At 46.5% G+C, this 14,356-nt stretch overlaps 1 protein-coding gene across 1 annotated transcript in view; it reads right to left on the reverse strand.

Annotated features, from left to right (window-relative positions):
- The window catches only part of ABHD12 (abhydrolase domain containing 12, lysophospholipase), a 90,637-nt gene that overhangs the window by 15,596 nt on the left and 60,685 nt on the right, over window positions 1–14,356 (reverse strand). The window contains exons 2-4 of the mRNA XM_047068599.1: window positions 13,372–13,496; window positions 5,308–5,413; window positions 2,591–2,710 (exon numbers count right to left, since the gene is read on the reverse strand). Coding sequence (XP_046924555.1) covers window positions 2,591–2,710; window positions 5,308–5,413; window positions 13,372–13,496 — 351 coding nt within the window. The remainder of the gene's footprint in view (window positions 1–2,590; window positions 2,711–5,307; window positions 5,414–13,371; window positions 13,497–14,356) is intronic.

Genomic DNA, 14,356 nt, shown 5'->3' on the forward strand with positions numbered 1-14,356 from the left:
GTGTGGGCAGGGACTGTCACTGAGAGAGACAAGGATGAGACAAAGGAGGAAAACCAATACAATGAAGCCACAGAAATACAAGGGAATAAATTTCAGGACCAGAAGGAAATAATGTAAAATGTTTTCAGTTATCTTTGGAGGCATTCATGGTGGCTTTTGTCTAGATTGTTCAAATTCCCTACCTTGCACAAAAAGAAGAGGTTGAGCACATGATAAAATGTGAGGCAGTAGCCAGGGACTGGACCCCAGGGAGCCAGGGCCACTGCAATCCTGCTAGGCCAAGGGGTGGCCAGCAGGTCTATGTAGGCAGTCTCTGGGGAGACAGGGATGGGGGCAGCAACACTTTCAAAGTCTCAATGCTCCTTCAAACCGGAAGTTTAGGCTACTCTTTTTTACCATGCGACTGGCATTGCTTAACTGAAGCTTATTCCCAGTAAACTATGAACTTCCTCATTTATACAAAGATGCTACCAGAGCTATTAGTAACCACTTACTCTTTGAAAAGCAGAAGAGAAACCCACTGTAGTTTGTCCCAGACAAAGAGGAAAGTAAACTGCCAAGTGCATGCATGATTCTGCAGATACACACTCTGCTCTCCAGGCTCACACACCATCCTTGCAGGCTTCACTTCCCGGACTTCCTGCAGTGTCCACTGTGCAGCCCCTCTGCTCCAACACCACCATGCTTTCCTTGCCCCTCCAGAAAGGCCCATGAATTGATCTCCTTGTTGGTTCTGCCTATAAAATGACATCCCCCCAGCCAAGGTGCCACACTGACCCTCACCCAGACCCTGCTGTGGCCCTCCCTCCTGTCGGCTCCTGCTGGCTCTTTCTCACACACCCTAAGGAAGCTGCAACAACAGTGACCCTCCTGGAGGTTTTCAGGCACTGCTTTGTTCAGAAAACGCACCTCCTCCCTCCTCACCCTGCTCTTCCAGACACTCTTCTGTAAGGTCAACCACATGGGTAGAAGGAACAGACCCCCACCCTGGGATGACAGACCCTCCCAGCTAATCTGAAGGACACATCACTAAAGCCACTCTTGAAAAGCACCTGGGATAAACCTGGGCAAAGGGTTTTGCCTGGTATAGACAGTGCCTCAGCAGTGGCCCAGCAGGACACACTGGCATCATTGACTTACAGCTGAGATAGACAACTCACACTCAACAGCTGATGTGACAGCACTGACAAGCCTGTCTGCGCACACCCAGCTGGGGTGCCTCTGGCCTCCCTCTGCTTTTGGCCACCCCTCCTTTGATGTCACCCCCACCTCTCAGCAATCATTGCCCCTTGCAAGGAAGTATGCCTTCGCCTGCAGACGGGCACGCCTGCCAGTGAGAAAGTGCCAGACTGCCTGCGACCCTCACAGTGGGATGACAGACTCTCATACTGGGAAGACAGATCCCCACCCTTGGACAACAGATACTTACCCTGGGATGACTGACCCTCCTCATATAGGACAACAGACTTCCACACAGGGATGACAGATCCTCACACTGGGATGACAGACCCCCACACTGGGACGACAGATCCTCACTCACACTGGGATGACACAACCCCACACTGGGATGACAGACCCTCACACTAGGATGACAGACTCCACCCTGGGATGACAGACCCCCACCCTGGCATGACAGATCCTCACACTGGGATGACAGATCCTTACCCTGGGATGACAGACTCCACCCTGGCATGACAGATCCTCACACTGGGATGACAGATCCTTACCCTGGGATGACAGACCCCCACCCTGGGATGACAGAGCACCCCCTGGGACAACAGATCCTCACAGTGGGATGACAGACCCTCACCGTGGGATGACAGGGGTGGCTGATGAACAGGAGACAGCATTCCGCAGGGGTGCTGCAGTCCTAAAGTGTCACAATGACCCCTCTGAGGGACCACTGTTCCTTACTCAGAGAAACTTATTTCCTAAATCACAGGCCCTCACTTTGCCCTTTAAATTCTATCAGGAAGAAGGAAACACCCACTCTGGCCCAGAATCTGGGTCACTATGACAGAGACACAGCTTCCTCCACTCCACCTAGGTGCCAGGCTCACATAAGGGGTTTCTGGACACAGCTTCCCATACCTGCTTAACACAGGAGTTCCCAGGGTGCCTGGGTGGCTCAGTTAATTAGGCATCTGATTCTTGGTTTTGGCTTGGGTCATGATTTCATGGTTCATGGGCTCGAGCCCCAAGTCAGGCTGTGTGCTGATGGTGTGGAGCCTGCTTGAGATTCTCTCTCTCTGCCCCTCCCCTGCTTGTGCTCCCTCCCTCAAAATAAATAAATAAACTTAAAAAAAAAAAAGGAGTTCCCAAGGAAACTGCACCTGGGCCCATTATGCATACAGCCCACTTTGCTCTGAGCCTATAGGGACACTGCTTCATGAAAGTTTCACCTTGACCCCTTTTCCCCAAACTCCATAAACACTGCCTTTTCCTGTGTTCTCAGGATGCTCCATGGCCCCACTGTCTGCACACTCCCTCACTGCAGTGGATCAGTAGAACCAACTGGGCCAGGACCTTCCCACCTCATAAAGGAGTCAGCAATCAGAGAAGACATACTGCGTGGGCTCCTCTTCCTCACCTGGTGCCTGCATTTCCGTGCAGGTACAGGATGATAGGGTGGCTGGTAGCCAAGACATCCTCATACCACATCTGGTCCTTTCCTTGGGCGTCCTTCCACCAGACGGCAGGGACAGTGTGCCTGAAACAGAAGCAGAGCAGAGTGACATAATCAAATGATGGCAATTGTTGATAGAATGATGGAGGAACAGAGTCACAACTGAGCAGAGAACAGGACAGAAGGGCTGGAGAGACAAACTGCCCTCATCACAAGGAGAAATAACTACAGAGCTTCAAGCTACAGGGATGGTTTCTGACAGATTTCCTGACTTGCACCTGGGCCCCCTCTGGGCCACAGAAGCTCCCTCTGGTAGCAGTTGCATGGGACAGGGGCGAGTATGAGGTAGGGTTTCTCGCGTGTGAACTGGAGTTCTGTAAGGTACAATCTATTCTGGCTCAGTCACCAGGCCTTCACCTGGGCCTTACACAGAATGAGCACTTAATAAATACTAGCCAAGTAACATCATTTTCTCTTATACATACCTATACTTAAAAAAAATTTTTTTTAATGTTCATACATACCTATATTTTTAAACTGTACACAATTTAACTCACAACGTACTTAAGATAGTTCATGCTATCATGGGTGCTAATTCAGCAACACTGATCTTTATGAGCTGGACTAGAAGCCTGGCCATCCTTAAAGCACCCTTTCTAATGCACAACACATTCAAGGGCCTGCTCACAAGGCATCTGGGAGCAGACCCATCTCTGTAGGAGGAGATGCTGCAGGCTGACATGCTGTGTGGATGAACTGGCAATAAGCCTGACTCATCCCACACCTGGCCAGGCAGGTGGGCTCGGTCTCTCTGGCCAGAACTGTCCTCCAGGGAGATGCTCCGGTTAATCTGAAGTCAGTCCACAACAAATACTGTTAATCACAGAGGAGGGTCTGTAAAACATACATTTATTAGCAAGAATGTTTGAAAGTATTAAATGGCCATTTTTTAAATTTTCTAGCTCTTAAGTATTAGTATTTAATTTCTAACATTTCTTTCATTCGTTCCAGAGGCTTGCATTTTGGGTGATTCTGACCATAATTATCACTCTCTGGCAATTACAAATCCATGGGATGGAAAGGCACATTTTAAAGGTGCTGGAGAACACCTGGATGGCTCAGTTGGTTAAGTGTCCGACTCTTGGTTTTGGCTCAGGTCATGATCTCACAGTTCCATGAGTTTGAGCCCTGTATTGGACTCTGCACTGGCAGCATGGAGCCTGCTTGGGATTCTCTCTCTACCCCCACTCTCTCTGCCCCTCCTCCACTCATGCTGTGTCTGTCTCTCTCTAAATAAACAAACTAAAACAAAATTAAATACAAAAAATAAAGGTGCTTGAAGCTGATTCACTTCTGGGAAGCAGCCTACTCCAAACCGGAGGCTCCTAAAGGCCAGGGAAGGTCACAGTCAGAGGGAAGGGACCCTATTTTCCCAGGGCTCTCCTGCCCTCTGCCAGGTAGAGAGTTTATGCCCATAGACAAGCAACTGAGAACAAGCCTACTGCCACCCGAGGGCCCACACAGGGCCTCATGAAAACACAGGGTGCAGACGTGGGCAGGCAGCAGGGCCCCAGCAGCATACAGCCTGGCTGTCACTACCCTTGGTCTCACCATTGTTGTCACTAAGTACAACCTTCTTGTGTGACTGCTGTGAGAGCTTTCAGCCTATCAGCACCACAAACACCCCTCCTGCTATATAACTGCCCTACCTGAGGAAGAGGTCCCCACTAACTCCCTGTGTCTCAAAGCACAGACCACACTAACCAGCAGGAGGGCTGACTAATTCCCTCACCAAAGAGCTCTGAGCAAAACACGCCAAGCTTCTGACTGAAGACAGAAGAGCAAAGTGTCCCATGCATACACATTGGTCAGCAAATGCAAGATTAAATTAAACCAGCAATAACAAAAGACTAGTGCCAGCATCAACTCCTAGAACAATAATCTCCCTTCCTATTTTATATTCTTTACCCAGGACCATTAGAAATGCCTGAACTTCCCCACAGCCCACACTGGGAAGCCACCCACAGCATTTTGTTTAGAAGCATCTCACATACACAGCAGTTTTCTGTGACAGCAGAGAGAGACATTATGGCTACTGAAAGGGAAACCCAGCCACATAAAGGGGCAGTGATGCTGAGCTGATTCTGAGAGAAAAAGGAAAACACCACAGAAAATTGGTCAATTTTAATTTAGTTGTTCAGAAACACCCACTTTTCCACAGCGAAAAAAACATGAAAATAAATTCCAAGGAGTCACAGAGAAGTCACAGAGCTTACATCCAATTTAAATTTGTGGCTCAAAAAAGTAAATATGAGGAAGATAGCAAACACCATCATTATCAACTGCTGGGAGTGCTGCACATGAAAGAAATCCAGCTATCTCCAATGTTTAGATGCTCCCTTCTCTGAGAACAAAGGGTGCATTTCGAACCTGTGCTCATGATTCCATACTCATACTCTCCTTTGTCCCCCTGGAAATAAAGTTCTCTGCAACAAACAGCCTGGTTCACAAAGCCTTCGCTATTTGAAAATCTCAGAACAGAATTTGGTGCCATCTCATCGTGTTCCATCCATTAGGATCAAATTTAGCCAAGATCTCTGCTTTGGAAACAGAGGAGGGTGAAGATAAAAATGGATGCACAATCGTCTTGGACGACATTGGCCACACTGCCCAGCACTCACCAGACTCCAATGGTCACGTCTTCCTCTGGCTGGAGGTAGTAATTACACGTGTGATTCAAACCTTGATCCTGCGGTTTTTTCAAGTCAATGAAATAGGGAACCCTCACTGTGGGGGGACAAAGAGATGGAAACCAGGATTAGTGGGGGCAGATGGACACACACGCACACACGTGCACACACATACAGCAGAGGCAAAGCTCTTAAGAAGCGCAAAGTCTTTTCCAAAGCAAGAATGCCAGGTGCACAGGGCCCTCCAGCCTCAGATGCAGAGCTGAGAGAGAGGGTGCTGGAATACTGCGAGCACACCTGCACATCCTCCAGCAAGGATGAGGTCTGAGTAGTGATGGTCCTCTGATGGTTGTTCAAGGTGAGAAGATACAAGTGAGGGAACGCAAGATCCCCGAAGAGCCTCAGGGACATTGTGGCCCTGAGAGAGGCTGGAGATGGGGAGGCCAGCCAGGCCTGGCTAAGCCGCAACTGAAGGCTGGAGTCAGGGTGCTGGTGGAAGGGACTGTGGGAAAAGTGACAGGCAGATGGCGTGTTCTGGAGCTGGGGCCACAGCACTCGGTGACCAAGTGATTGTGGGTATGAGTCAGTCAAGTGGGGTCCCAAAGTTTCTAAATCCATCACTTCATGCCGACAGGCCAGTGGAAGATAAGGTATGGGCGCAGGGAATCCACAGAGTCCATCCAGAGTTGAGTGACGCTGAGTGGAACTGTACAGCAGAAGCCCTAGATTTTATAGGTCACCTGCCAAGAGGACAGGATTCTGTGGGGCACCCACACTAAGGAAAATCTGGGAGCCTTTAGCTGGAGACCAGTCAAGACCTGGAGGAATGTCCGCGAACTACAGGTAGAAGAGCAGGGAAGGAGAGAGATGACATGTATACTGCACAGTCCTACACTGCCATTGTAAAGACAAGCAAGCAACATCACACCACCACCACCCACATGTGACTTGTAAAGAAATACAGGAAGACACAGGCCAGGCTGTTAGTGAAGAGTGTGTGTGTGTGCACATGAGCACATGCACAGGGCAGATAGGGGATATTTAATTTTTCCTTTATATACTGTTGTACTTTTACTTCTTGTGGCGAACACAATTTTTAAAGATATATTTAGTTAAAAATTGAAACACTTAAAAAAAACCCAAAACCTTAAGGTGCAACTTACTTTATAAAATGGCAACTCCCAAAAGGGGTAGCAACAAAGAGCAGGATGGTACTGATTAGCCAATCCCACCTTGCATAAGGGAGTCACATACCTCTGTACAGTTTTCTTTGGTGAAGAGAGTAGTTTCATCACATAACTGCACATATCCACATGGTACAAAAGTCAAACATGCTCATCTCCTGTTATCATCCCATTTGTGAGCCACAACCATTGATCTCCCACCTCAGGGCCTTTGCACTTGCTGTCCTCACAACTTGAGTGCTCTCCTGCCACATACCTGCACATCTAGCTCTCACTTCTTCAAATGCCCACTGCAGCTCACTACACATTTGCTGAAGAAATGAAATACCCCCTCGGGAGGACATGGGGGTACACACAAGCTCCTTCCCCAGAAATGCCCTGAGAATTTCACACCATGCAAGGAGACAAATCCACTCACCAAGGCTGCTGCCTGTACCTCCAGTTTCTTAACCCATCTCTTCCCTAAGAAGCAGGCTAAATTTTTTCAACTTTAATCATTCCTTTCTCTCAAAAGAAGAATGGCCATCAAAGGAGGTAGCATCACACTTCCTGGTGTTCCCACCATGCCAGCCTTGCACTGCGCATACCCTCCTGTAGTGCTTCCTGTGATGTGCATACCACCACTTCCATTTTACAGCTCTTGTTAAGTCACCAGCTCACATATCACAGAACTGAGACTTGCACCCAAGCAGCCTGACTCCACAGCCCACACTCTTGGCTAATCAGATGGGAAGGAAGAAGGGAAATGGCTCTGATACAGACTGGCCCTAATGTCCTTTCTAGGGGTTGATTAGTGCCCCCCCAAAGAGATACACTGAAGTCCCAACCCCCAGCCCATCAGAATGCGACTTTATTTGGAAATAGGGTCTTTACAGAGATAATTAAGCTAAAGTGAGATCATGAGGTGGACCCTGATCCAGTGTAAGTGGTGTCCTTATCAAAAAGGAAAATTGGGACACTGACACAGACAAGGACAGAGGAAGACAGTGTAAAGACACCAGGAGGAGGCAGCCGCATGACCACAGAGGCAGCTACAAGCCGAGGAATACCACGGACTACCAGCCACCACCAAAGGCTAGGAGGAGGCACAGAAGGACTGTGCCCAGAGTCTCAGGGAGCATGGGCCTGCAACATCTTGATTTCAGGCTTCCAGGCTCTAGAACTGGGAGAGAATAAAATTCTGTTGTTTTAAGCCAGCCAGTTTGTGGTTATTTGTTACATCTGCCCCCAGGAATGAATGTGGCCATGCTCTGGAGCTCAGATCTTACTCTGGCAATGGGACTCAGAGAAGCCTCCCTACCAGAAGGCCCTTGGAAAGGACCTCTCTTTCTTGTGCTATTTCAGACACAGGTACCTACTCCTGCAATCTCCATTCTGGGACTTTGTTCCATGTTGTGGAAACTGAAGGCTGCAGCTTATTGGGCCAGTTCATCATCTGACAACTGTGAAGTGAAATGACTTCCTCAATAAAACTCTGAAAACCGGAACCTGGTGCCCACTGTCCATTCCACACCCAGTCTGTCTTAATTCCACTCCTGAGGCTGGAATTACCCACCCTCCACCTCCCATGCCAAGCAGAAAGTGGGTGTCATCAAGGACTGAGGGCACTTGGCTTCCACTGGCTCAGCTCTCAGGCCTCAGGCTGGTTCTGTGTCGGAAGAGAAGGCGGCCAAGCCACTTACAAACTTCCCCAGTGCTCTGAGAGGACCCCCTACCTGTGAAAAGTGTTTAATGAGGATTGGCAGCTAATCCCAAAAGCTTCCAGGCCTGAGAAATCTAGGAACTGAGAAGCCAAATTCTACTCCAGGAGGACCTCATTCCCCAAAACTTATCTTCCAGTTCACCTTTATTTCTGTTTTAGAAATATCCATGAAAAAGGAGGCAGTGAATGCACCAAGTCCAGCAAATGCCACCTGTAAACCTCTCTGGAGTGAAGGTCCCTGGTCAGTCCGGGGTGTCAGAGAGCTCCAGAGAGTAAGTGGCCAGAGGAACCACTGGGAACTACTGGTCTGAGTGAGCAGAAACTCCACAAAGGGCCAGGTCAAGTGGTGCAAGGAGGAGGGTTGTGGGATCTGCCCAGGCCAGAACACACCTCACTCCTGGTGTCCAGGAACAAATGAGTACCAGGACCCTTTGACCTCCTGTGTGATCACATCCCTTGGCCATATGACCCTCAGAGACCCTGCTTCTTCCATAGGGTTGAGTCAGGGACACAGCACAGGGCCCATTGGCAGTGCACAAGGTGCGTGGCAGGGGCAGGAGTGAGGAGTCTGGGACAGGGACAGGAACAATGACTGAGCTCCTCATGGCTATGTATGTAAGTTCGGCCTCACATACAGCTTAACTGCACAGCCCAGGAACCCAAAACACAGGCCGCTGTGTCCAGGCCAGCAGGGCCCAACCAGCTGCTTCAACCCTTCCTTCCCATTTTGCATTATCTGCCCCCTGGCCACACCGTCACTTACCAGCAACCACCTACCAATGCTCATGATCCCGCACAAATGGTGCTCAGTGAATAACCAGTGAGTACATAAATGAACAGAAAACCTCATCTATTATCCCTTCTTTAGACCATCTGGAAAATATGTGATAGGGTGAGAGGCTATGGCTACTTAGCCATAATGGACATTTTTCACTGCCTGACATTTTAAATATTGGGGCTACCTTTCATCCCAGTCACTGATGCACTGGAAGAGTGCTAACAAGGTGCTAACAAGGGGAGGGCCAGAGGGCCCTGGGTTTTATCAAATTTTAACTACATGATGTGGGCTGTAGGGGCTTCCCTAATAAGAAAAGGGGTAAGAAAGGAAAATAGTATGGAGGTTCCCCAAAAAATTAAAAATAGAACTATCCTATGATTATACTGTGTGGATATTTACCCCCAAAATACAAAACCATTAATTCAAAAAAATATATGCATCCCCACGTTTATTACAGCATTATTTACAACTGCCAGATTATGGAAGCAGCTCAAGTGTCCACGGATAGACAAATGAATAAGGACAATGTAGCGTGTGTGTGCGTGCACACACACACACATACACACACACCTGACTATTACTCAGACATAAAAAAAAAGGGCCATAGTTTCCCATTGTGACAACATGGATAGATCTACAGTGTATTATGCCAAGTGAAATAATCAGAGAAAGACAAATACCATATGATTTCATTCATATGTGGAATCTAAAACAAAAACAAAAAGAAATGAATAAACAAGCAAAAAGCAGAATCAGACCTACAAACACAGAGAACAAACTGATGGTTGCCAGAGAGAAGTGTTGGTGGGGGAGCAGGGAGGGGGGGGGACGATGGGCAAAATAGGAGAAGGGGAGTGGGAGGTACAGGATTCCAGTTCTGCAGTAAGTTAGTCACAGGGATGAAAGGCACAGCATAAGGAATAGTCAATAATACTGTAATCATGTTTATGATATCCTCATGGTAAGCACAGCCTAATTTTTAAACTTATCCAGTCACTATGCTGTATACCTGAAACTAATGTAACATTGTGTGTCAACTACACTCAAATAAAAACAATTTAAAAGAAAGACAGCTATCAAGGTTAACAGGGACTGCTAAGAGGAAGGAAAAAGAGGAAGCTTAAGAATTATTGTCCCAGAGAATGTTAAAGCAAGTTGGCTGGCCTTCTGCTTTAAAAACAAATATATAATTTATATATCTAACCTATTTCCAAAAAAAGGCCCAAGATAATGTGCAGAGGAGCAGTTCTGTGCAGGCCTCTGAACTGAAACATTCCTTTCACCAAGAGATAGTTCTAGATCTGAGGGGAAAAGAACTGCAGAGAAGATAGCTAGATTTCATTACACAGCCATAAAAAAGGATGAGATCTTGCCATTTTGAGACAACACAGATGGTATATGCTAAGTGAAATAAATCAGAGAAAGAGAGATACCATATGATTTCACTTACACGTGGAATCTATAAAACAAATGGAATCTACAAAACAAAAGAACAAACAAACAAAAAAACTGAAACCAGACCCACAAATACAGAGAACAAACTGGTGGTTGCCAGAGGGGAAGGGGGTGGGAAGACGGGCAAAATAGGGGAAGGGGATGAAGAGGTACAAACTTCTAGTTAAATACATATATCATGAAGATAAAAAGTACAGCACAGGGAATACAGTCTATAATATTGTAGCAAATTAGTATACTGACAGATGGTAACTACACTTATTGTGAGGAGCCCCGAGAATGCATATAATTGTTGAAGCTCTGTGTTATACACCTGAAACTAATGTAATACTATATGCCAACTATACTTCAGTTTAACAACAAAAAAGTTATCTAGACTTCAAGACCACAAATACTGGGTATCACCCAACATCACTGAGATGGAATCATACTTTTGAACCTGAGTATGAAAAGCACATATATTTATATTTATGTGTAGAGACTCAGACAAAAGAGACCAGCAGGAAATATATAAGCAACAAAGTTAACAATTTTCTCAGAATGATTTTCTTTTTCTTCTTTTACTACCATTCAGGGCTTTGCAGTTAATTTTGTTTTTGGAATGATCATATATTTTTTGCTTATGAAATATATTCAAAGTAGAATAATGCCTGAAACCATAGGAGCTAAGCTTTTTCTAAAGCTTATTTATCTGATTTATGAATTTGATTTCAGATAGATTTGGCGTGAAGTTAAGAATATATTCTTGAGGTGCCTGGGTGGCTCAGTCAGTTGAGTGTCCAACTCTAATTTCGGCTCAGGTCATGATCTCAGGGTCATGGGATGGAGCTCTGTGTCAAGGCTCTGTGCGGATCATGGAGGCTGCTTAAGATTCACTCTCTCTCCCTCTGCCCCTCTCCCCACTCACATGCTCACTCTCTCTCTAAAATAAAAATTAAAATATATATATATATTCTTTAATCAGGTTCTGAGGCCCAAAAGACTGTTAGACTTCCTTTAGTGTCCAAATTGAAATCCACAGGATCATGATTCACATTTCGAGGAGACAAAAATGGAGGTGCTACTCCAACACGCTAGCCCTCCAGCACCGTGGGGTGAAACTTCCAAAACACTGCAGGGCTACACTCGAGACCCCCACAATCCCACAGAGGAGGTGACCTCACTACCATGCAGCAGACATGTGGAAGGAAAGGGTAAGAGACCAGCATCTCCTTGTGGAGGTGCAGAGGACTGGCCTACGAGAACCCCAAAGTTCTGCTCCACCAACCAAGCAACATTTGTGGGCTGTGTCTAAAGCAGCCCAAATAACTGATTTAAAGAAAATCAATTCAATTCAAATTATTTGCTGGGACCCCACCATGTGGCAAAGGCACCTGCCCAAAGCACCCAGAGGCTTACAGAGTTGGAAAAGTCATTCAATCCTAAGATCTGCCATCAGGGAATATGCAGCCCTATAACTTCATGTTTACATGTAAACTCAAACTCTCTTCTGTGCTGGACCAACTGTGGACATTTAAGAGTTAAAGTCAGAAAAATCAAAGCTCCCTTGATTTTACTATGTTGTTAGTTCTTTTTACGTTTGTGTTTCTCACACTGGCAAAAACTTAGACAAGATAAATTCCTAGAAACTCAGCTAAGTTTGTTAGAAAAATCAAATGCCTCTTGGCATACAAGTATTTTACACTTATTTTAAGATACCAAGTAAAAAACTTACTTTAGATTTACAAAGTATTAAACATTGACCTTACTATTTCTCTTCCTCCTCCTACTGTTCCTCTTTAGAGCAGAAATGCCCTTTTAGCCAGTGACTTCCAAGTTTCTGCGATTAAATCCATTGTAGGCTTAACAACTCTGAACTCGTATGCCCAGGCACCTGCAGAGCTACTATAGAAGAGAGTTCTGGAGTCCTGACACACCTGCCCCCAGTGCCACCCCACTCTCTGAACTTGTCTCAGGCCACAGTCACACAAGAGCCATCTCAACGCCTCCTGCCTGTCCTCCTCCTCATCTTCATGAGCTTCCTCCTCCCTCCACTCTACCAGCAACCCTGCTGCCTCCTCCCACGACATCAGCCCCAGCTTCTCAGCCTCTCCTCCCAAACACACACGGTTTAAACCCACTCTTTGCAAACCAACATAGCTAAAAGCACGCACAGAGCCTGCCTTGACTGGTTTGTGCCACCTACACCTGAGCTGAAGGCCATCACTTACAGAGCACCTGCTGTGTACCAAGCACCAAGTTCTATCCTCAAATTCTAACACCCACAGACCCAACCTCTTCCTTCCTAGCCTCACCTTGTAGGTGTAAAATGATGCTCCTGGAGAGGATTATTCCCAGCAATTATGTACTTGGGAGCCCTCTGCCTTCTGTTTCCTAAACTTGATACTTCTGGTCCTTTCTCCTCCCACTTGCACAAAAGTAAATACACAGCATGAATAAAAACCACGCAAGATCCAAGTTAACTCAAGGAGACTACAGCACCCATAAAGTCAGCATATAATTCCATAGAAACCAAAGCATGTCAGGCTAATTTTTGTTTTTTTTTTTTTCCAGAAAAAGTCCTAATTATTTTTTTAAGGTGGTCATCTTTAAGTGGTCATCTTTTCCAAGGACAGTTAACCTCCTAGACTGCACAAGGGGCAAAGCATCTCCAACACAACAGCTTCAGAAGACTCTCCACATTGTTAACACTTTCACCCACTTCAGCTAAAGAAAGACCTCTGCCCATGCAGAAGTCACCTGTGTACACAGATACCAGCCCTGGAGAGTAATTCAGTCACTATAGCAGCCTGTGACCGGGAAGGGGCACAGGGAACTTTCTGGGTAATAGAAATGTTTCTATTTCTCGATCTGGGTGGTAGATATGCAAATATATAAATCATCATGCAAATGAACCCTTACTAAAATTAAAGGCAAAGTGGGCACGTGGTACTTACCAAAATTCAAGAAAATCAGTTTGGCCTGTATTCCAGGACATAGTTTGATGAGAAATGGAATGGCAACATACAACCCCAGAACACAGAGAAGAATTTTCCTCAGTCGGAACCACAGGCCCTTTCTCCTGTAAGAGAAGAGCAGTTAACAGGTCAAAGACAGCAGGTGCAATTTTGCTGTTTATTAACAGCTTTATCAAAATCACTAACTAAAATCCACACGTAGCTTTCCCCACAAGAATTTTGCCAGTAAGAAGACTAGCCTCCCACCTGCTTTTGTTAAAATAATTATTTTAGGGATGCCTGGGTGGCTCAGTCGGTTAAGCGGCCGACTTCGGCTCAGGTCGTGATCTCGTGGTCTGTGAGTTCGAGCCCCGCGTCGGGCTCTGTGCTGACAGCTCGGAGCCTGGAGCCTGTTTCAGATTCTGTGTCTCCCTCTCTCTGACCCTCCCCCATTCATGCTCTGTCTCTCTCTGTCTCAAAAATAAATAAACATTAAAAAAATTTTTTTTAAAAATAATAATTATTTTAGACAGTCTTTCAATCTGAGCTTAGAACTCTATTGCAGAGAGATGGTTAGGGTATTTTCTCCTGAAAACCAACGAAAGGTCCTGATGATTTCCTATGCTTGCCCTGGGATCAGAATACAGCACAGACATCAGATCCTTAGCAAGTGCCAAACCTGAAGTCCAATCGTAGCTGCAGCTTCATTTCAGGAGTGGCCATCTCGAGGCCGCATGATCACCGTCCTGCAAGCCAGCCACAGGTGTGGGCTGCCCAACGGCTCCTCGTAGGAAGCAAGAACATCAACAGAACCTGCCCAACCAGGTCCAGGGAGGGAGCAGGAGGCTGACAACAAGACTGTGGCTAACACTGCCTGTCCCTACATTCCAGCCCACGTTCTATGTGGCACCACCTGATGGAGACCCCTTCTCCAGGCACCATGAGCCAGGTCTCCAGACCTCTTCTAAGCCCACTCAGTTCCAAG

The sequence above is a fragment of the Lynx rufus genome, unplaced genomic scaffold (genome assembly GCF_022079265.1).
Source record: "Lynx rufus isolate CCGP_SWC_20201006 ecotype Redwood Valley unplaced genomic scaffold, mLynRuf1.p SCAF_8, whole genome shotgun sequence".
Taxonomy (NCBI): Eukaryota; Metazoa; Chordata; class Mammalia; order Carnivora; family Felidae; genus Lynx; species Lynx rufus.